This window comes from Pseudonaja textilis, chromosome 2 (assembly GCF_049901715.1).
Source record: "Pseudonaja textilis isolate UNSWEBS1 chromosome 2, rPseTex1.2, whole genome shotgun sequence".
In the NCBI taxonomy this organism is placed as follows: domain Eukaryota; kingdom Metazoa; phylum Chordata; class Lepidosauria; order Squamata; family Elapidae; genus Pseudonaja; species Pseudonaja textilis.
Window position 1 is genome coordinate 145,280,186 of NC_141991.1, and position 21,877 is coordinate 145,302,062.

The following is a 21,877-nucleotide window of genomic DNA, read 5'->3' on the forward strand; positions in this document are numbered from 1 at the left end:
CACAACCCCAGGGGCTTCTGACCTTTCAGAAGGCCCTAAAGATCCAGTGCTTCCTGGGCATTGGGCTACGTCAGTGGTATCAAACTCAAAGTCTGCAGGCTGGATCCGGCCTGCGATGCAGTTGGATCCAGCCTGAGGGGCTGTCCTAGTCTACCCAATGCAAAGAAGATCGGCCCAGCGTAGCTTCGGCCTGGCTACCCTGTGCGAAGAGGAAACATCCCAACAGTTTGGGGAGTGGCATCAAGCTGGCCACACCCACCCAGTTGACCACACCCATCCCAGTCGGCCATGCCTGCCCTGCCCCCCTGAAGTCAACCACAGCCCTGATGTGGCCCTCAATGAAATTGAGTTTGACACCCCTGGGCTACACAATGAGATGAGCCAATACAGGCTGTATAACTTCAAATAAGATATGCGTTCCTGCCAACTGACCTACAGGAAAAATACTTGGAAGGAGAGGGAAGAACTTTGGTGGTATTTTAAGGGATGGCATATCCATTTTAAGCCTGAAATAAAAGAATATGAGTAAGGCATAAGCTACTCAGTTGACTGCTTCCTTTCCTCTCCCCAGAGCTATTACTGCTAATTTCCTGAAGAAAGAGTTCTTCTATACAGGACCATGTAATTAAAATAAATACCATTTATGTGACCTGTAAGCTATTTATAAAAGCCAGTAATCCTAAAAAGTAGAATATCTGTATCAAAATTTGAAATCAATCAATGAGTAACATTTACAGATATAAACAATGAGCCTTTTTAAAACTAGCATAGTTTAGATCCAGCAGAGATCTAATGTTTCTGTTTGAGAAGCTTGTGATCTGCAACAGCATTCTGACTTTTTCTTTTCTCTCTCTCTCTTAAAAGTAATCAAAGCTGTCCCATAGCCTTCTTGGAATTGTAACATTTTGGAAGAGGCTCCCATTTTAGCCTACAAGGTTATGATGTGCTGCAATAACATGGGACAGCAGCCATTAAAACAAGCCACATCTGGCAACTCTCTCTGTAACCCAGAGCAAAGAAAGCTATGTCCCAATTCTGTGGTATTGCAAAGAGCCCTTTATTCTCCTCGGAGTTATTTCCATCTATAAGCCTCCACATAAATGCACTTTTGGCAGCTTGTCTGAGCTTTCTCAATTGGCAGTCTGATTATTCGCTTGCGTTCTATTTTTTCCCTCAAAATTATTCTGAGTCACATCCTTATACAGACAGTTGAGATTCTAAATGGTACGACTCATGCACTAGTCCCACGGGGCAAGGAAAATCACATTTCTAGGGTTTGAAATCATGGGGAAAAGAACTTTGATTCCTCTCCTTAAATTATCTTTCCAAGTGGTCACAAGCACAAAAAGTCAGATTTGCTAGATTTCTATAGAATACAGGGAGTCCTTGATTTATGACCATAATTGAGCCCAACGTTTCTGTTGCTAAACAAGATAGTTGTTAAGTGAATTTTGCCCCAGTTTATTACCTTTCTTGCCACAGTTGTTAAGTGAACCACTACAGTTAAGTGAATCTGGCTTCCCCATTGACTGTTTATAAGAAGGTCGCAAAAGGTGATCACATGACCTTAGGACACTGCAACTGTCATAAATATGAATCAGTTGCCAAGCATTTGGATTCTGATCACATGGGGATGCTGCAACAGTCATAAGTGTGAAAAATGATTGCAAGCCACTTTTTTCAGTGCTGTTGTAACTTTGAATGGTCACTAAATGAATTGTTATAAGTCAAGGACCACCTATACGGTAAGTCTTGTTCACTACAAAGTACAGGTCCAGTCCAAAATAGATACACTAAGAGGATTCTAGGTAAGACTCACTGAGATCCTGAGGTGAGGCCACATGAAAAGAATGGAGGTATTTGTCTAAAATGCTTCGTCAGGTCCTGTACTGAACAAGGAGTTTGATGTAGCAGCTAAGACGCCAGGCTAAAGGCTGTGAGTTCTAATCTCCCACCTCAGGCATGAAAGCCAGCTGGGGGACTTTGGGCCAGCCCAACCAAAGAACCTCATAAGATTGTTGCTGTGGAGAAAATAGGAGGAAGAAGGAGTATTAGATGGCCTTTTTCCCAGGCTATTATCTTACGTTTCATATACATAGAATGAGATGTGCCAGCTGGTCCCATCTTAGTAACCTCCCTTCATCCTGCATCCTCCTTTAAGACAGTTTGTGAGAATGGTAATGCAGAGAGATCCTGAAGTATAGTACAAGCCTCCACAGTATGAGAATATATTCTAGGTCGCCAGCCTCCTGGGACCATGGAGAGCTATTGGGGGATAGCTCCTATTATCTCCATCTAGCATCACCATTATCCATGCACAGTTATGGGATGATTGAAAGGAAGAAAATTTTTTATAGTGTGAGGTAGTCCAGGGTGTTTGCTCTGAATTGGAAAAGATGCTTATATAAAACCAGGGAGATGTAATTATCGGATTTGTTTCCAGTTTGTTTGTTTTTCTCATGGAATTTTTCTGCTGTGCCTTAAATGCCTGCATAGCAAGTCTTTTTCCCCACTACCTGTTTCAAAAGGTTTTATCACGGGTTCGGTGGGTGGCTTGGTGGACGCACTTTGCACGTGTGTATATACTTTGCGCGCGCCAAACACACACTTCGCACAGGTATAGAGGCGTTTTGAGTCACCTCCTGCAATCCTGCGCTCTCCCTGATGCTTCAGCAGCTGTGAAAGCAGCTGTGCTTCAAAAGCAAGACATACAGGTTAGTATGCGAGCCCGGGTAGGTGGGCCCAACACCCGGTTCAGTCTCCACTGCTCATTGCCGCTACGGGCTTGGCAGAACCATGCCAAACCGGTAGAATACCACCACCGGCATGCATGTATAGAAAAGTATCACCTGTTCAATATTTGCTTGTCAGAAAAATGCCAGAACAGATTACATCAAGGGCCTATTAAACCAGAATCTTATTCTACACTGGTAATTTCTGTCTTCCAGGAAATATTTGAAGGTAAGCTGATTCTGATATATTATGTAAAGCTACCAGAATCACTAATCAGCAAAAAAGCTACTTTCCATAAATTGAAAATCATCTGAATTAGGGCTGCTGTATTCATTTTTAACTGGTTCAAACATGACATTAAGTCATGCTTTTTAAAATTTACATGCAATATGTATCTGGCCAACTGTGATTTATTCAACAAATATATTTAAGCAAACTATGACAGGGTATTATGCAAATAGTCTTTTGTTTACTCCTCCCATCTATAAACTACATTTGATGCCTGCAGGTTATGATACACTTACTCAGATCTTTATGTCATACATAGGTTTCGTTCACATTACATCCAAAGCTGTAGTGAAGTTTGTCTGGCTTTGGTTTAGCACATTATTTTAATCCGACTATTATTGTTTGTAGAAATAATTTATTGATGTATTGTGTGAACCAATCTAATTGTGATATATGGTACAGTAGTTTATAAAATAAATTTCAATAAGCTATATTTTACGTGACCTCTTTTATAGATGTTTAAATCACATATTTTGTGTTTTTCTGTCTCACAAACATCTAGCAGGCATTGTAGAAATACAAAATGTAAAACAAGGACAAAAAGAGGCCAAGAGGAGCTGTAGCTTTTTTTCTACAGTACTACTACTTTGTTTAATAAGGCTCTGACTCTGTCTAGGGTTTTTCAGATGTCATTTTTTAAACTGTAAGGAATAAAATGCTGCTAGCAGAGCAAGTTATCTGAAATGGTACAGGGTTTCCTGCTTAAGCAGAGGGTTGGTCTAGAAGATCTCCAAGGTCCCTCTCAACTTTTCTATTTTATTCTAGTCTTGTCTCTAATCTCATTTCCAGTCTCCAATCAGAGTTGACCAGAAATTCATGGCCTACTGTTTTGTGGCCTACTGTTTCATGGCCTATCTTATTGTATCCCAAAAGGCAAGTCTGAATCCAAACTTCCTGGCGTGCATATAGAGCCATCGCATTCTGTATACAAACAATGCACTTATTTACTCAATTGTCTTCGGGCATATTCAACACTTCCTTGCCTCCAGTAAGTGATCAGTTTTCATCCTTAATACAAATTTTCAGATTTATTCCAGTCCTGAATTCCAATTTTCCCCTTTGTACTGTTGGAAGAAATATCCTTCTGGATTCAATTCCAAGTGGGGGAAAAGACACTGCAGAGAGACATGGAGGTTGTCTGGAAAGATGGTTTAATGGTGGACAAGACCACATGCCTTGGAGCTCCTGAGCAGAAAAAAAGGGGAGATGCTGAGTCCCTTGGTTTTATATCCTCTGTTGGACCCCACCTTAGTATTTCCTGTTCCTGTGTAAGAAATGTATCCCATTGGCTGTCAGACTCCCAGGGGTAGGAGTCTTAGCTAACTTTGTAAACTTTGTCTGGACCACATGGCTTCACCTGAGTGTTGGCTCATGCAATCTGCCCAGGCCATGTGGTAAGATAGGCATAGGCCTTTGTTATGTAGAATACTCTGGCCTAGGGCCATTAACAAAGGTGGGGTGAGCTTCTGCTTCTAAGGTAAGTTTCTGCTTCTGAGTTTCTACTTTTCTTTTTAGGGGAAATATTCTGCCTTTTTAATATTTCCTAGGATATTTCATTTTTCTAGGAGAGGGGTGGTTTTTAACTTCCTACAGTAGGTTATACCTTATTTCTTATCTCAATTTTTATCCTTGCATTTCCCTATTATTATTTTATATATTCTCCCTAGGAACGAATATATAATTTTCTGCATCTGTTATTTGATATTTTCCTCATCACCTTGAACAAGCTTCTCGGCTTATCCAGTATCATTTTTTCCCCCAGACTATACACTCTTCAATAAACGTAGCTGTTTATTATTACTTGTGACTCTCAAAAAAAATCGCATTTTAAAATGCATTTCACTCACACGTCTTCGATTGACATTAATACTGTATAGAGTTACAGCCAAGGATGGATTATATCGTTTTAAAGGAGTTTCTCTGTATTCCAGATCCTTCGTTGGCTGCTCCACTAATCCAGCCGCTTCCTTTGTACAAGCCCATGTATAAATCTAGCAAACCATCACTGCACATCCTCTAGAGCTCATTTATAAAACGAAGGCATTTATTTCTAAATGCTGCGCAATTGCGCACGTCATGTGAAATCTGACGTTATCTTCAAGCATGGCTTTTTTTTTTAAAAAAGCAGAAAAACAAAATTCCTCTCCTGACCCGTCTGCTTTGTTCCGAACCCTACGGGGATAAAGAGTAAAAAACCACCACCAAACCCACCTTCATGCAAACTCAGCACCGAGGGAGGAGGGGAAAGGGATCGGGGCGGTCCCTAACTTCCCGGAAGGCGCAGGCGCGTCGGCTCCGAGCTTTTTTGGGCACGCGCAGGAAGCCATGTGTCCCGTTTGCAAAGCTTCCCGAACTTGGCGGAGGTGCTTTTGCTGAAAGCCTTTGCTGCTGAGAGACTCCCCCGAGCGGGGTGGTGGTGGTAGAGGAATCCTTGAACAAGTAAGAGGCTCTGGGGATAGAGGAGAACAGAAAGAAGCCGGGACCCTCGTGATGCTGGCTCAGAATGGCAGCCAAAGTGTGATACATTTATAAGCGGGGTGGCATGTCGAGGCAAGTTTACTATGAAAAATTCAGCTTTAGCTAGAGGAGGGGAACCGGGTAACTGTGCGTAAGGGAGGAAAATGCAATGGAAAAAAAATAATAGTAGTAGAAAATGCAATGGGAAAAAATAGTAATAATAATAATAGTAATAATAGTAGTAGTAATAGTAATAATAGTAATAATGCGGGGTCTTAGTCTATGGAGATTCTCAATCATCCAGGTAGGTCATGTTTGTCCCAAAGGTGCTTCCCGCCCCCACCCCCCCTCGAGGTTGATGAGAAGCAAAAGATCTTCAAAGAAAAACTAGAAAATCCAAGTTGCCTCTTGGGGGGAAAAAAACACCTTTGAGACAAATGGGATCTTTGTAAAAATTAGTGGTCGGGATTGATAATCCAACACATGAATGAATATTAGCTGGAGAAAGCAGGACAATCTCAGGACAAATTACCATTTGATTCTCCTGCTTTTTATAAGTTGGGTGGAAGAAGCCAGGGGGAGGGGAGGGGTTTACTACCTTGGATCATTATGGCTCTTTGAAAATAAGATTTGTGTCCTCTGCGTGATCTCTAGTCTCCCATTCATATCTTGTTTTTTCTCTGAGACCTTAAGGTAACAGATACAGATAATAATGTTCTATGAGGTAAATGGCAGGCTGTGATTAAGTCTTGTCAGCTGGTGAGCTTATCAACCAAGTGGGAATTTGAATCAAGACATTTAAATCTTCCATCCAAATCTGACATGTCCATCAAGGTGTTGCTACAGGTAGTCCTCGACTTATGACCACAATTGAGCCCAAACTTTCCATTGCTAAGCAAGACAGTTCTTAAGTGAGTTCTGCCCCATTTTATGAACTTTCTTGCTACAGTTGTTAAGTGAATCACAGCATTTGTTAGGAAAGTGGTTGTTAAGTGAATCTGACTTCCCCATTGACTGCTTGTCAGAAGGTTGTAAAAGATGATCACATGACCCTGGGATACTGCAATCTATAAATACATGCCAGTTGCCAAGTGTCCAAATGTTGAACATATGACCATGGGATTGCTGCAGTGGTCATAAGTAAGAAAAACGGTAAGACAAGAAATAAGTAAGAAAAAATATGTCACTGTTTTAAGTGAGGTAACTTTGGTTATTAAATGGTTGTAAGTTGCGGACTACCTGTAGAGTCTTCTCAATTTCTACCATATGTCCCTCAAAGATCATAGAACGTCTTGGTTTTCTTTTTCAGGAGGTTACATGTGCCAATATATTCCACCCATTTCCTTCTAGATCTATTGGTTAATAAATTATCAAGAGTGAAACATGGGTAGCTAAGTGCTTCTTCTTTGCAACTTGTCATTAGAGTAAGGGAGAGGGATGTGGACTACCAATGGGTTAATTTGGAGAAACGAAACTAAAATCTTCCACAGAAGATTTTATTTGGATGCTCAAGCTGGATGTTGACAGATCCCATTACTTCATGTGGCAGAGACAATACTGAAGGATTAGGACTCCTTGAAAACACAGGGTGTGAAAAGATAATTTAGGTTTGTAGCTTTACACTGTTGGCTGTGTTTCACATCACACTAAACAACTGTTTATGTAGCATAGGGGCTGGATTCATGTAATCCATTATACCAAAATTAAATGTAATTTATTAAACTGATACGCTGTCCAATTCAGAATGATTCTGGGCAGCTTTCAGTTGTTATAATTTAGGATATTGTTAGGAGCAATCTACTCTATTCATATGATGAGAAAACTACATAGACTAACTTTTCTCTTTTTTTTTCTAGGTCTTGTTAATCAGGAGACAAAAGGTGATTCAATGTTGGGAAGAAAAAGAGAATCCTGCTCCACCTACATTTAGCATCATGACCCGGCATAGTAAATATTTGTTTGAATTATTCCAGTCTAATTGGAATTCTAAATGAGTAATCATGTTTGCTTATCTCTGATTTCCCTTTTTTTTTCTCTTTTGCAGAACAGAAAAAATCTAGCAAGAAATCCAAACATAGCAAGGTAAGAAGAATCTTGAAAAAAAAGAAGTTTTTGTGGTAAAGATGATAGCAGAATTGATGGAAGAGCAGGGCAAGCCTTTGAATTTGATAGTGGAATGATTGCTGGTTATATTAGTGAAGCAGAATTGTTTTAAATGTAAGTCACAGGGTTTGGGTGGTGAGTCAAAATGTAAGCAATGTATCTCAGTATGCTTCCAGATGAAATTTTCATCATGCAAGTTGCCAATGATACATTACCTTTATCCGTAACTCTGTTTTTCATATTAGAGTATCAATTCTGCTCCGAGTATAGCTTTCAGATGAGAAAACATAAGATATTCTTTTAGCAAAGTGGAAAAGGTCAAAATTGTGTCAGCTGGAAAAGCAAGGATTTATTGTTCTCAGATGTGATGATTATATGTTGTAACCTTATGTCTGCAGTCAAATCCAATGCAGCTTTGCTTCCTTTCATAGAAAAAGGAGTCAAAATCACGTAGGAAAAAAGATTCAGGAGTACCTCAACTGTCACGCTTCAAAGAACATGTCAAAAAGGAACTGGCCCTAAAGCAGAAAAGGGTAAGGTTAACCACGTGGAAGAACAGAGGCTCAAAGGTGGAGTTTTTAGATACCTGGATTAATTTCTCTGCTTGGGCTATAGAGTTTGGGGTGGCATAGGATTGGTACCCAATACTGGATCTATGAGACCTGTGCAGCAGGATTGCTAGCATCCCTTTATCTTAAGATTATATCCATCTAACTAGGTAAAAGAAATGCAGGAGCGGCAACAAATGGCACGACAGAAGGAAATCAGCCGGTTCCGAAGCCTGGAAGGGTTGCAGAAGGATGCCTTGCACAGACAGCAATGCTTTGAGCAGAAGGTAACAGATGTAGGCTGGTAATGTTCTCCATGGCGCATCTATCCAGTCCAGTTGCAAAAAGTATGCTTTGCAGAAAGCAGCTTTTATAGATGTTTTGATTGTCCCCTCCTCCTGGCGGTTCTTTTAAGCAGCTCCAATATGCTGGTGAGATATTCTGTACATTTCTGTAGTTGGTTAGACAAATGCTTATTTAAGTAGGCAAGAAGTACATGAAACTAACTATGGGAATTCCAGTTTTAGTTCTGGATTGATTTTTGATAATTCATATGGGATTTCTCACAAAGCAGACTACCGCTGGTCTATTTGGTGACATGTCCAAATGTGCTCAATGGGATCCAATTCTTGGCATATATCAAAGGGATTATAGCCTCAAGTGAATGAATTGTGTTGCAACATTCTTCTCATTCGTTTTTTACAAAAAGCCCAGTACCAATTATTTCTACAAAAAGACGTAAAACAAATCAGTTACTGAGTTTAAATTTCCCTCTCTGTCTGGCTATCCCCCACCCCCATCCCAAAAACAAAATTTCCCAAGGTACCTGAGGGCTGTGGGCTTGCTGTTTATTAAGTTACAACAGACATCATAGGAGGAGAACTGTATTGGTCTAGGATGGCAAAAAATTACTCTGATAACACCTTTTCCAACTAACAACTTTGATTAAAAGGTATAAGCTTTTGTGAACTTTATCAGATGCATAAAGTGACTAGGCATGCCTTTTAATCGGAGTTGTTTGAAAAAGTGTCACCAGTAGTTTGAAAAGTGTCACTTAAAAGTGTTAATTTTAAGTTAGAACATGTCTTTACTCCATTTTAAGGCAGAGGGTGGACTTGGTTTAAAATGACAATGAATTAATTTAGTAATGATTCTTAATCTCTCGGTGACATACAATACATATATGTTTAACAATTCATAACTAATGATATTTTAGAATATCGTGACATTTTGAAATTGCTGGTTGATCTATTTGTTTCATGTTTCCTTTTGTACGTATTCATCCACATTTTTCAAATAATTTAATAAAAAAAGATATTTAAAAAGGGAAATAATGATGAATGGCTTGCTTGTCTGTAAACTTTGTCTAAAAGAACATCCTGGAGTTCCAGATCAATAAAACTTTTTATTTAAAAAAGCGTATCAAGAACACAGTAGATGGGAAAGCATGATATTTCAAGGAGAAATTGCAAAACTCACATGGTGCAAAGCACAGGTATATTTTATGGGGGATGATTAAATACATAGTTCTGTTTTCTAAATCACTTTGAAATTATGTTCTTGGAGAATGCTGCATTTTAAAAGGTTCTTATGGAAGATTTTATTCTGTTTATATACAACTTGAGTAAAAATGCCTCCCCCTAATAGGAAATGAATTCTGGTATAGCAGGAATCAAGTAAGAGCTATTTTGTAGGCAGCGGTATAAGTAGAAAAACAGCTATGATGTATTATGTCACATTATGAAATTAAGGGTACTATACCTATTCTATTTTCCAGCAGTTGGAAAGCATGCATGCGTGAGTAGATAAATAGGTACCACTTTGGTGGGAAGGTCACAGTGTTCCATGTGCCTTGGCACATAGTCATGCCAGGCCACATGACCATGGAAGCATCTTTAGACAATGCTGGCTCCTTCGGCTAGGAAACAGAGTTGAGCACCACCCCCTAGAGTCGGACACGACTGGAGAGTGGAAACTTTTACCTTTACCTTTTACCTATTTTCTAACTATGAGGACCTATTCTGTGCCATTTGTAATTCTATCACCATGGCCATGTGCATAATCCTCTTCTTCCCACAGGAGATGGATCTGAAGCAATTGGCCAAACATGCCCTGTTGGAAAAAGACAGCTCTTGCAAGGCGTATTACAAAGAGTTCAGGAAGGTCAGTGAAGACGGAAGTGACTGAACACCAAGAAAAATAGAGCTGTACATGGGGAGGCTTTTGTTGGGTTGGGCTGAATCAGTGTTGGACACCACAGGCCTCTAGTTCTTTGCTCTCTCTAGGTAATTGAAGCAGCCGATGTGATCTTGGAAGTCCTTGATGCTCGGGATCCTCAAGGTTGCCGATGCCCCCAGGTTGAAGAGGCAGTGGTGCAGGCTGGAACCAGCAAGAGATTGGTTTTGGTGTTGAATAAAATAGGTACGTAGCAAGATTAGGTTCTTTTTGTGGAAAGGAAGTGAAGCCGTATGTGATTCAATAGAATGAAATCAGACCTTTTCTTACTAAGAGTTTCTCTTTACAGATTCAAATTCTGCACCAAAGGAATCCAGAAAATATACTTGAAATAAAGTGTTAAATTACACTGGTTTATTTTGCTTTGATTCAGAATTATTGCAATCATGACTTAATTCAGGGTTTGGGTGGCAGAGGGTAGAGTTAGGGGAAAAAGTCACTCAAAGGTTTGCTTGATAATGCATTTGGCCTCAACTAACTGTAGAATATTTTTTGTATTTGCTTTTATTCTTTTTGTTCATGGTTCAGTCATTCACAATGACAGTTAAGGTAGATAGGTGATCAGGTGATGATTTTCTTTCTATGGCTATTGGATAAGTGACCTGGATAGTCTAATCCAGGGGTGGGCAACTATGGCCCTTTTATGAATTATGGACTTCAACTCCCAGAATTCCTGAGCAAGACATGCTAGCTCAGGAATTTTGGGAGTTGAAGTCCACAAGTCATAAAGGGGCCACAGTTGCCCACCTCTCTAATCCATATTAGTAGTATTGACTATATCAGCTTGTGTCTGGGGAATTGGGGATGTTATTGCTTAGCCTTTTGCATGATCTATCTGCAGACCATAAAAGGATTAGAGTTTTGAAAAACACACGATTTTAAAAGGAAACTCGTGCTCCTTTGGCATACAGAACAGTAGGTGTTGCCCTAATGAACTGGTACCAGAGTGATTTTTTTAAAGGACTCCTTCACTTTCTCAATCTGTTCCTGATCCAGATCTGGTATCTAAAGAGATCGTTGCAAAATGGCTGAAGTATCTGAGGAATGAATTTCCTACAGTAGCCTTTAAATCCTCCACTCAGCAACAGAGCAAAAACCTGGTAGGTGATGGATGGTTGCAATGGATTAATGATATTTTACCTCTACAATATTTTTTTTAAACTGGAAATCACTTTGAGAATTGGGTGGAGATGGGCAACATGCTACAACATCCCTTGGCAGTGTCCATGCATCCCCAAAATTAAATTAAAAACTGACACGTAGCAAGAATATAAAACTCACAGAAGACTGCAAAAAACCTAGCAAGATTTCTGTTGAGATTGCCCAGGTCTTTCATGGTTTAGGAGTCTTGTGAAAATCTGGCTGATAAGAAGTATTTGTTTTATGACATTTATACTAAACAAATATTAATGTATTTTAATGTTACATTTCATTATCTTTTATAGAGTACTGTATAAGGTACATTGGTTTAGCCCTTCCTTTGAATGCGATCTGTACATGCCCCCTCCCCCCAAAGAGTTGGCTACTGTAAAAGAGGCTACGGGTCCCACCATATGCTGATAGACTAGATTTGGCTGTGGTGGCAGTCCTATACCTGGTCTTTATACAGGGAGATCTAGGTGGCAGAAAGAGATTGGTGGGTTCTGGGAGATGGGAAACACAGATTAGGGTTTTTTAAAAATACTTTGTAATAGTTGGGAACATTTGAAGATTGGGACATCAAAAGTAAGAGCCAGCAACATTAAGCAATGATACCTTTGTCCCTTTTAGCAAAGGAGCCATGTCCCAGTAACCCGAGCATCAAGTGACTTGCTAGGCAGTGCAGCATGTGTCGGGGCAGATTGCCTCATGAAGATGCTTGCAAACTATTGCCGGAATCAGGACGTCAGAACAACAATCACCGTTGGAGTTGTGGGTATGTAGCATGCCTCTATTTGACGGGTGGACAAAGTGAAAGAATAGCTTTCCTCAACATGACACCTTCCAAAATGAGGAAGCTGCAACTCCTGGAACTCCTGCACAAACTGGGAATTCTGGGAATTGTACTCATAGGATACCTGAAGTGTGCCCAAATGGGGTTAAGTTAGCTTATTGTCTTCCTTGCCTTGTCTGTCTCCAGCTGACCCAATAGAGCAAATTGGGAAATGTTCCCCATTTTTGCTTTGCAGTAGCTAAATAGAATCTTAGCAGCTATCTTTCCAATGACAGGAGGTTCCATTAGCCTTGGATGAAAGCCAGTGGTCCTTCTATCATTCTGAGAGATGAGGCCAAGAGATAGCTGGGCCTGTAATTCAAACAGGGAAGAATCCTAGCTGGGGAAGTAGTGTTGCCCATAAATAGCACTAGCAATAGAACTTAGACTTACATGCCGCTTCATAATGCTTTACAGCCCTCTCTAAGCAGCTTACAGAGTCAGCATAATTGCCCCCAACAATCTAGGTCTTCATTTTACCAACCTCAGAAGGATGGAAGGCTGAGACAATCTTGAGCCAGTCAGGATCGAACTCCTGGCAGTGGGCAGAGTTAGCCTGCAATACTGCATTCTCTCCACTGCACCATCACAGCTCTTACCATGAAAGGAAGGAAAGAGGCAGGTGAGGGAAGATTTAGATCCCATGGTCCTCAACTTCCTTGGAACCCTTACATTGGCCTTCACCAATTGCAGAGATCAATGCTTTTGAAGTTTACAGACTTGGAAGTGCCTATTTTGGGGAAGATTCTTTTAGGTAGTTGGGGGGTGGCTGGACCCTAATAGCTTTTCTTCTGCCTTTTAGTCCAGAAGGAAAAGATGGTGGGAGTTACTGGTAATGCTGTCCTTGTGTAGAATGCAAAGGAAACTTTTTAGTGGAAGGTAGCAGTGACTTGCATGGGAGCAATCACCAGAATGGAAATGTGCTTGCTGATGGGTTGCCTGTCTCTGTATCCCCAACTGCAGGCTTCCCAAATGTTGGCAAAAGCAGCTTGATCAACAGCTTGAAGAGGAGCCGAGCTTGCAATACTGGTGCCACTCCTGGCATCACCAAGTACGTGCCCAAGCTGAGGTGCTAATTAGAAGTGAGGCATCAGATCTGAAGTGCTGGGTAGTCAACAGAGTAGTTTCATTTTTTTTTAATTTTAAATCAAGGAATGCTACAGGAGGTCTCTGGTCCTGCTTGTATAGGAGATATAAAAACTCATGGATTCTCTTATGCTTTATCTCCCGGTCGTATGAAAGATAGTTTTTCCTTTGATAACATTGAGCAGAACTTGGCATGAGTGACAGTGCCTAGAATTATTTAGTTGGATTAACCTAATTTTGGGCATAGTAAGCCAAAGAAGGTTTGGGGTTGTAAAATAAAAAGAATAAAAATTTTGTACAAGACAGAGTACTTTGTTCACTACTTTATATATTATTCTAATCCATAAGATAATTTAATTCATCACTGGAAGCTTTCAAGAAGAGACTGGACAGCCATCTGTCAGAAATGGTATAGAATCTCCTGCTTCAGCAGGGGGGTGGACTAGATGACCTACAAGGTTCCTTTTAACTTTGTTATTCTATTCTAATTTGTGTTTATTCAGCATTTACCCTTACCAACTGGAAGTTATACTTTGTGACTTAGAAGCAATAGTGTGGTTGAATAAATAACTCATGATAAAGCCATGGCTAAATATCATTTGTGAACTTAGGCACTTTCTACTCATTGGTTTATTTTACCCACTTTCCCTAGTTTTGAAGTTGCTTAGATTAACTTTATATTTAAATTCCCCCCAAAAGAAGAAAAAAACCCCACAAGTCTCAAAGCACATATGCATTTGAAATAATGATTCTTGAAAAGACAGTTGCTGGCCAGCCTTCTTTAAAACATTCGTTGCCTAAACAGGTTTGCCATCTTCCCCTTCCTCCCAACCCCCTTTCTCCTGAACCTCAGAGGAGGTACAGATTGATCAAAGTTATTGAAAATAAACATTCCAGGAGGGGAGGGGGATTATATAAGAACTGTTGTGAGAAATTATCTGCCATCCTAGAAGAAGCCTAAAATTTTAATTTCTCTTCTGGTTGTTTTAGTTTTGGGACAACAAAGTAATATAAAATAAAGTTTTAGAAAATTAACTTTTTTAGGCAGAAAGGCTGGCATTTGAAGTGATTGCTCTCATTTATTTATCCCTCCCCCCTCCCTTTTAGGTCTCTGCAAGAAGTGCAGCTGGACAAACACATAAAACTACTAGATTGTCCAGGGATTGTCATGGCTTCTCCCACTTCAGACGCTGCCCTGATTCTGCGAAACTGTATCAGGATAGAACAACTGGCAGACCCTGTGAGTCCGGTGGAAGCCATCTTGAAACGATGCGACAAGCAGCAGGTATGGGTGGTCTTGAAAGAATGACCAGAGCCTATGGAAGTGAGAATAATCTGGAAAGTTATGAAGGTGGGGCTTGAGAATCCCAAGCTCTCTTCAGAGACTACAAAAAGGTGATGGCAAAAATAATGGTTCTCAGATAGAGTACTATACGTTTGAAGGATTTTTAGAGAGGCTAATTTGGATGAAGCTCCTTTTCCCTTGAAATCACATTTAAAAAGGATGAATCTGCTTGTAAATGAAGGGCTTTTTGCCAAGAATCTTAATTTGGGTTCTTTAAATAGTTGCCCATTGGCTAGATTCATACAACACACTAGACTAATACTCATTGTTGTTTGGTCTGTGGTTCAGAATGTTGGGCAATCTCAAGCAGTGGGGTTAATTCACTAAATCATGGTTCAGTTAGACCTGAATCAACATGTTGGGGGAACACAAGCTTTAAATTGTTATTGGTGTTACTTTTGCTGCAAAATATGATCCTATTGTATGGATTTTTTAAAAAAAATAGCAGCAGGCATTAAGTAGATCATTGTATTCAACATGTTTGATTGGGCAACACTTTAAAAGAATGTGCATATTGGCATTTTAATGCAAAAGATACGTGGCAGATAATTTAGCAGAGGCATGCACTTTTAGGAGGACATACTGTTCTTGTGGCATATACACCAGCTAAATTTTTCTTAACATAGTTAAGAAAACATACTTTCCATCAGGAAAGCGTTTGCCCATAGAAATTTGTACCTGAAATGGATATTACTCCATTCTAATGTGTACTCAGAAATCAGCTTCACTGCACTCCTGGTACTTCTTTCAAAGTAACTATGATTATAGAACTGCAAACTCAGTTGATTAGCTCTAGCAAAGTGATAACCGCCCTGCTTTAAAAAATGATTAGAAAACAATTAAACCCCATTTCTGTTTGGGTTGATTTGGTTCTGGCAGTTTTCAGAAACCACCCACTGAAATTTTACAGCACTTATCTGAAATGCAATTTCTTTCTGATTTCTGGAAGGGAGGGAAGAAGAGGGTATCATCACATTGTTGCCCTGCCCAGTGTAGTCTTTGCCTGATAAGTAACTAATAAGCCCAGCTGCTAAAAGCCTGACATTTGTCTGAGATGTAAGTAAATCATCATGTATACAACCAATTTTGTTGTATACATGATGTGCAATGACAATAAAGGCTTTGAATTTGAATTTAAATAGAATGGGCAGGTTGGATAAGAAAACTTTAATCGGCATCTAATTCTCATTTCTTTCTCCCTAAATTTCCTCTACCAAAAGATTATGCAGCATTTCAGTGTGCCAGATTTTCAGAACACCATGGAGTTCTTGGCGTATTTGGCCAAGCGACAGGGCAAGCTGAAAAAAGGAGGAATGCCAGACCATGAGAAAGCTGCGAAAACGGTGCTAAATGACTGGATGAGGTGAGTGGAATATAGGATCTTTTTTTAAAAAAAAGAACAAAGCTTTTTGCAGGAACTGTCTTTGATGTAAGCCTCTTTCTTCCCTTTCTCTTTCTCTTACTCAACTGGCAGCTCTAATTCAAGTGGGAATTGAAATCAGGAAAAGTAGAAAATAGGAACTACTGCAAAACTGTTTTGGGGGAGTGGGTGGTAGGGAGCTTTTCCTATAAACATGGGGTCAACAACGTAGCCATCCTTTCCCCATGATGTTCTGACATTGATTTATGAAGTAGTCACAACCTTGCACAACCTTGAAGTAGTCACAGCCTTGTACTTTGGGGCGCTCTCTGTCTGTCTTGGATTTGTGGCCTGAAAAGTTATCAATCCTTGCTATAAAACTTGCAATCTGTTACTCTGTGAGGGAGATGGGCAGTCTCTAAATATGATAAATATTGTACTTTGTTTTTTCTAGTGGAAAAATCAGCTATTTCACACATCCACCCGAGACACACACGCTTCCTACTCACATCAGTGCTGAGATTGTGACTGAGATGGGCAAAGCCTTTGATTTTGAGGCACTGGAGCAGGAGAATGAGAAGGCTTTGGCTAGTAAGTGCTTGGGAAAATGGGACTGCTTTCCACAAGATTTTGCCACCATACAATTCTTGTTTTGTCTCTCTTTCCTTTGACTGACAGGAGTTTTGATATCCAGCCCTACGGCTGTTTTTACACTACAGTACATGTCATCCCTTCTGCAAAAGGCTGACAAAAATGGAGAATATTCTGTAGCTTCCGATGGTCCCAGATATGTATTCTGCAATTCAGCATAATTCTCCACACTCTTTCAAGAGCACAGAGTATCTGTCCAATTATGTAATAATGCTGCAAAAGTATAATTATAAAAAGCTGCAGGGTGTGAGGTATTCTTACATCTTAGTTACCAGGATCCACTTCAAGCAGCTATTTTTTTCCCATCATTTCTGCTTCCCTTTTGTAAAAGCTGTTATGCATTTCTTTTCTTTTTTTAATTTTTATTGGTTTTTAAGACAAACATAGACAAACAAAACATAAAAACATCAAGCCATCTTCCATATATATACATACAGTGTGTTGGTTGGTTTACAAATTGTTTTGTGCTTCCATTTTGTAGTCTTCAATTACAGTTACATTATATATATTCTCATATTTTCAATCAAATATTAAATACATTAATATTGTTAATCATTTGACTATACTTTTATTCATTCACGTTTTATGAAATAATCCATATTTTACTTAATTTGTTTTATGACAGTTCATATTATCATCTCAAATCTATCCTAAAATCATTTTGTAGATATAATAAGAGAATACATCTTTATATATTATTATTTTCTAAGAATCTACATATTTCATTACCATGTTTTATTGTCTAACCATTGATAGAATAGATCCCAAATTTTATAAAATTGTTTATCATCTTGTTCTCTGATTTCAAACGTCAATCTACTCATTTCAGCACATTCCAATATTTTCTTAATGATTTCCTCCTGTAATGGTAATTTTCTCATTTTTCCAGTTTTTGGCAAATACAATCCTAGCCACTGTTAATACATTTACAATCAGGCATTTCAATTCTTTACTATATATTTCAGGTAAAATGCCCGATAAAAATATCTCTGGTTTCAAGTCTATATGCTTTTTTGTCATTTTTTCCAACCACATGTGGATTTTAGTCCAATATTTTTTAGCATCTGCACAAGTCCACCACATATGGTAATATGAGCCAGGTGTCTGATGACATTTCCAACATTTTTCAGATTTGTTCTTGAACATTCTTGCTATTCTTGTCAGGGGAAAATGCCACCTGTAAAACATCTTATACAAATTTTCTTTATATGCTGTTGACATTGTCATTTTATAATTTTGTGACCACAATTTTTGCCATTTCTCTAGATCAATCCCATATCCAAAATTCTTCCACCAAGCAATCATAGTTTCTTTAACTTGTTCTTCTTCTAGTTTAATTTCTAATAAATATCCATACAATTTTTTAATCACCTTTTCATCAGTACCTGTCAAAATCTTATCTAAGTCAGTCAGTTTATCATAGAAACCTTCCGTTTTAGAATCTTTATCATACCTTGAATGTATTTGAGCATATGAAAACCAATTCATCTTTATACCTTGTTCCTCTAGTTTTTGTATAGATTTAAGTTCACCTTTTTCATTCAATATTTCACCATATCTAACTGTTTGTTCCTTTTTGTATATTATAGGATAAGAAAATGCTTCAATAGCCAGACTGGAATTTTCAAATAACATTGTCTTTTAATCTTCTCCCAGTTTAACCACAGAGACTCCCGTATATAATGTCTTCTAAAATACCCCTGTGTTTTAGTTCCTTTATACCATTAAAAAAGCATGCTACCCCAACAACAGATCATGTCCTTCTAATGTCAACAATCTAGTATTTCTTAATGTTATCCATTCCTTAACCCACATCAAATTTGTAGCTTGGTAATACAACTCCCAATTAGGCAAACCAAATCCTCCTCTTATTCTAGCATCTTGCAAAAGTTTTAACTTTATTCTCGCTTTCTTGCCTTGCCATATATATTTCAACACAATTTTATTTAAATCTTCAAAATAATCTTTTCCAAGCCTAACTGGAATTGTTTGGAACAAATATAAAATTCTGGGTAATATATTCATCTTGATTGTTGATATTCTCCCTATTAATGACAGTTGTAAATTTTCCCATTTCGCCAAATCTAGTGCTATCTGCTGCTTAAGTTTGATATAATTGTTCTCTTTTAGTGTACTACATCTTGCTGTCAAATGTATCCCCAAGTACTTGATCTTATTCGTGACCTGAATTTTCAATAGGTCTGCCAGTTCTTCCTTTTGTCTTTATAGCATATTCTTTGTCAAGATCTTTGTTTTATCTTTATTTATTTTGAAACCAGCCACCTTTCCATATGCCTCTATCTTTTCTATCAATTTTGATGCTGTATCTAGTGGGTGAAACTGTTATGCATTTCTCAATTCTCTACAACCTTCCTCCTCCTCTTCCTCCTTTTTTTCTTTGATCTGTTAGAATAGGTATAATTGAACATAGAGTCTTCCACCAAATCCAATAGGATATAGTTTTCATTTCTTTTCCCCTTGTCCTATATCAGCGGTCCCATAAATTAAGCATAACTTACATAACTAGAGTTTGTTGAATGAATTATACTTGGCTGGAATGTTAGTTGCCCTGTAAGCTATGTTAACTATGATTTATGACTCAGAATGGATTTGTTCATTCAGCTGGCCTAGTATGTGTAGTGTGATTGAATTCTGCTCCTTGCTTTAAGCCTCTTTCCACTCAAGACTGACTATAATTTAACAACTCTGAATGATGGAGTTGTTGTTGTTGTTTTTGGATAGACTTAAACTCTGGTCCTGTGGGTATCTCCTTGGAGGGTTCGGGCCTAACCAGTGGGGCAGAAACTGAAATGGCTGAGGAAGAAGGGCTGCATATTACAGAAGAGGAAGAGACTAAGATGGAAGAAGATGAGGGTGATGAGGTATGTACCCCAGCCTGGTTGGTCATGGTCTATCCTTTTGGCAAGATAGGGGCAAATTGAAAGAGTAATAGTGAGTCTTAGTCCTCACATAAATTGAGACAAGCATTGATAGTTAACAGAATAGAGAATTCTTGCTTTTGCAAAGCATTAAAGACCTGTTGTTGTTTTTTTTGTTTTTGCCCCAGGCACTGAATTGGGAGAATTTGTGAACCTGTTTGGGTTGTTGAATTGTTTCTAGCGCTATTTGCTTTATGCCTTATGTTTATAACATTTTACTGTTGTCTTATTAACCTGAGTCATTTGTTCAAAGAGAGCAGGATGATTTATGTATTCATTGTCAAATTTTATGACAAGTTGAATACTTAACTTCTCCTAGAGTTACATACAACTAAAGAATTTTAGCTCTGATGGTTTGCACTGCTGTATCTCCTTATTTTGTATAGACATGGTGTATTAATACATTTGATCCAATAGAATTTCCTTTTTTTCTATGCTGGTCACTGACAAAAGTTAATACAAATTTACCACTCTTTCACTATCAAGAGGGCAGCTGTATAAATAAATGTATTTTGAGTATCCATTCCTAACCAAGGAGGCCCCTCCTCCTTCTTCTTCCCTCTAGCTTGGCCCAATGACTATAGAGCTGAAGTCCAAGAACAAGACTCTAACAGAAGCAGCCAAAGCAGTGCCCAGAGCACCTAATTTAGGGGAGATCTCGGCCTTGAACCCTCTGTACCAAGGGCAAGGCCTCCGGGCGGCAAGCAAGAAACGTAGAAAGCGTCAGAAGCGAGCAGGTGTGGAAAGCTGCTTTTCTTCTTAACCCCCATTGTGATTTCATGTGAGGGGTTTTTTTTTTTAGTCATTTCTTGGCATCAGCTTGCCAGTGTGATGATACTGTGCCCCTCTTGGGGTTGTGTAGCTTAATGACCATACTTGGGTGTGGAGGGAGGAGGGACTGGAGGAGGAGCTGCTAACAAGGCAGCGGTCAGACAAAAAATAACTTGAGTAGATGTCTGAGACAGGCACACACACACCCCGACCCCGCAATTTAAACAAAAATAAAGGGAGGGAGGAGGAAACTTACTCAGATTTGCCAGATTTTGTTACATTAAAAGTAGTACTGTATTAATTTATGTGGCATTGGTTCCTTAGTCTGGTCTACCTTGAAGGATTGACAATGGATCATGATTTCCCCAATACCCTCTTTTCTCCTCACAGAAAACATAAGGAAATCATGTTCAGGGAAACATCTCCTTGGTTCATTAATTTCTTTCTCTTTAAAAAAGGAATGGTTCATAAACATTGCCATCTGAAATTACTGATTGTTGTTTTCCTGCTCTCCTTTTTATGGAAGTCAGTAATCATAAGGGAGTTAAGCCTAATAATAAAATACTGAAATAAAAGCATGTTGCCCAACTGTTTTAAAAAGCAGAAAGGGTTGTTTAATTCAAGAGTGATTTCTCCTCGTATATACCTAACTACAGTGGGCTTTCTGTGTTCTTGTAAAATGCATGAACACAAAAAGCCCAACAGGACTTACCTCTTACTTGCATATTTTAAAAACTGGGTTCTTGCAAAAACAGTTTAGATTCTAATCCCATTTTGCCCCTCATTTTTCCACAGACAAAATTGCAACCAAACTATCTGCAAGCCTGACAGCAGCCATGAATTTCAGCTTGAAGGATGACTGAGGAAAATTGGATACTGGGCTGCTATTGATCTACCTCAGGAAAGCTGTTCCAACATGGCACCCCTAGGAGAAAGGGTGCAAAGCAGTTCCCATCATACCCACACCTCATTGTGGAACGGGCCTCTGCAGGCCTATGAAGAACTAATGAGCTATTTTGCCAAGAAAGTTTATTGAAGGGGTTAAAATCAGACTGTTAAAATAAGGGTGCAATTGTATCAACATTGTCTCAGATTTGGCTCTTAATAATTATAACAGACTGACAGAAAAGAAAGTCGTTCCAACTTGATCTCCAGTGCCAAATTTGATTGAACAGAGGTAAAAACAGACGTAGAGTTTGGCTCATCTAAAAGAGTATACAGGAATGCCATTCTTGAGAACAGTGACTCAGGGGGATACTTCAGTTCTAGTCAGAGTTGCAAAAAGGAGGAGGTTACTGGGCCAAATCACGTATGGGGAAAAATTCTACAGTTAATTAAAATTAATTTAAAAAACACTTTGTAACCGTGTCTGTCTACTGATCTATTTTC

General features: G+C 39.0%; 1 protein-coding gene across 4 annotated transcripts in view; it reads left to right on the forward strand.

The window, feature by feature from the left end:
• Positions 1-21,843, forward strand: part of GNL3L (G protein nucleolar 3 like) — a 42,507-nt gene extending 20,664 nt beyond the window's left edge. The window contains exons 1-17 of one of the 4 annotated variants that reach the window (XM_087925704.1): positions 5,333-5,460; positions 6,829-7,085; positions 7,335-7,425; positions 7,523-7,560; positions 8,013-8,114; positions 8,300-8,416; positions 10,209-10,292; positions 10,415-10,550; positions 11,361-11,464; positions 12,135-12,279; positions 13,300-13,387; positions 14,530-14,707; positions 15,988-16,130; positions 16,582-16,718; positions 19,521-19,660; positions 20,283-20,454; positions 21,284-21,843. In XM_087925704.1, the coding sequence (XP_087781830.1) occupies positions 7,413-7,425; positions 7,523-7,560; positions 8,013-8,114; positions 8,300-8,416; positions 10,209-10,292; positions 10,415-10,550; positions 11,361-11,464; positions 12,135-12,279; positions 13,300-13,387; positions 14,530-14,707; positions 15,988-16,130; positions 16,582-16,718; positions 19,521-19,660; positions 20,283-20,454; positions 21,284-21,351 (1,665 nt within the window). In that variant the 5' untranslated portion in view covers positions 5,333-5,460; positions 6,829-7,085; positions 7,335-7,412 and the 3' untranslated portion in view covers positions 21,352-21,843. Of the gene's footprint in view, positions 1-5,332; positions 5,572-6,828; positions 7,086-7,334; positions 7,426-7,522; positions 7,561-8,012; positions 8,115-8,299; positions 8,417-10,208; positions 10,293-10,414; positions 10,551-11,360; positions 11,465-12,134; positions 12,280-13,299; positions 13,388-14,529; positions 14,708-15,987; positions 16,131-16,581; positions 16,719-19,520; positions 19,661-20,282; positions 20,455-21,283 lie in introns of those variants that run through there. The other 3 variants (XM_087925703.1, XM_026711466.2, XM_087925706.1) reach the window with 3 other exon arrangements.
• Positions 21,844-21,877: the final 34 nt, after the last annotated feature.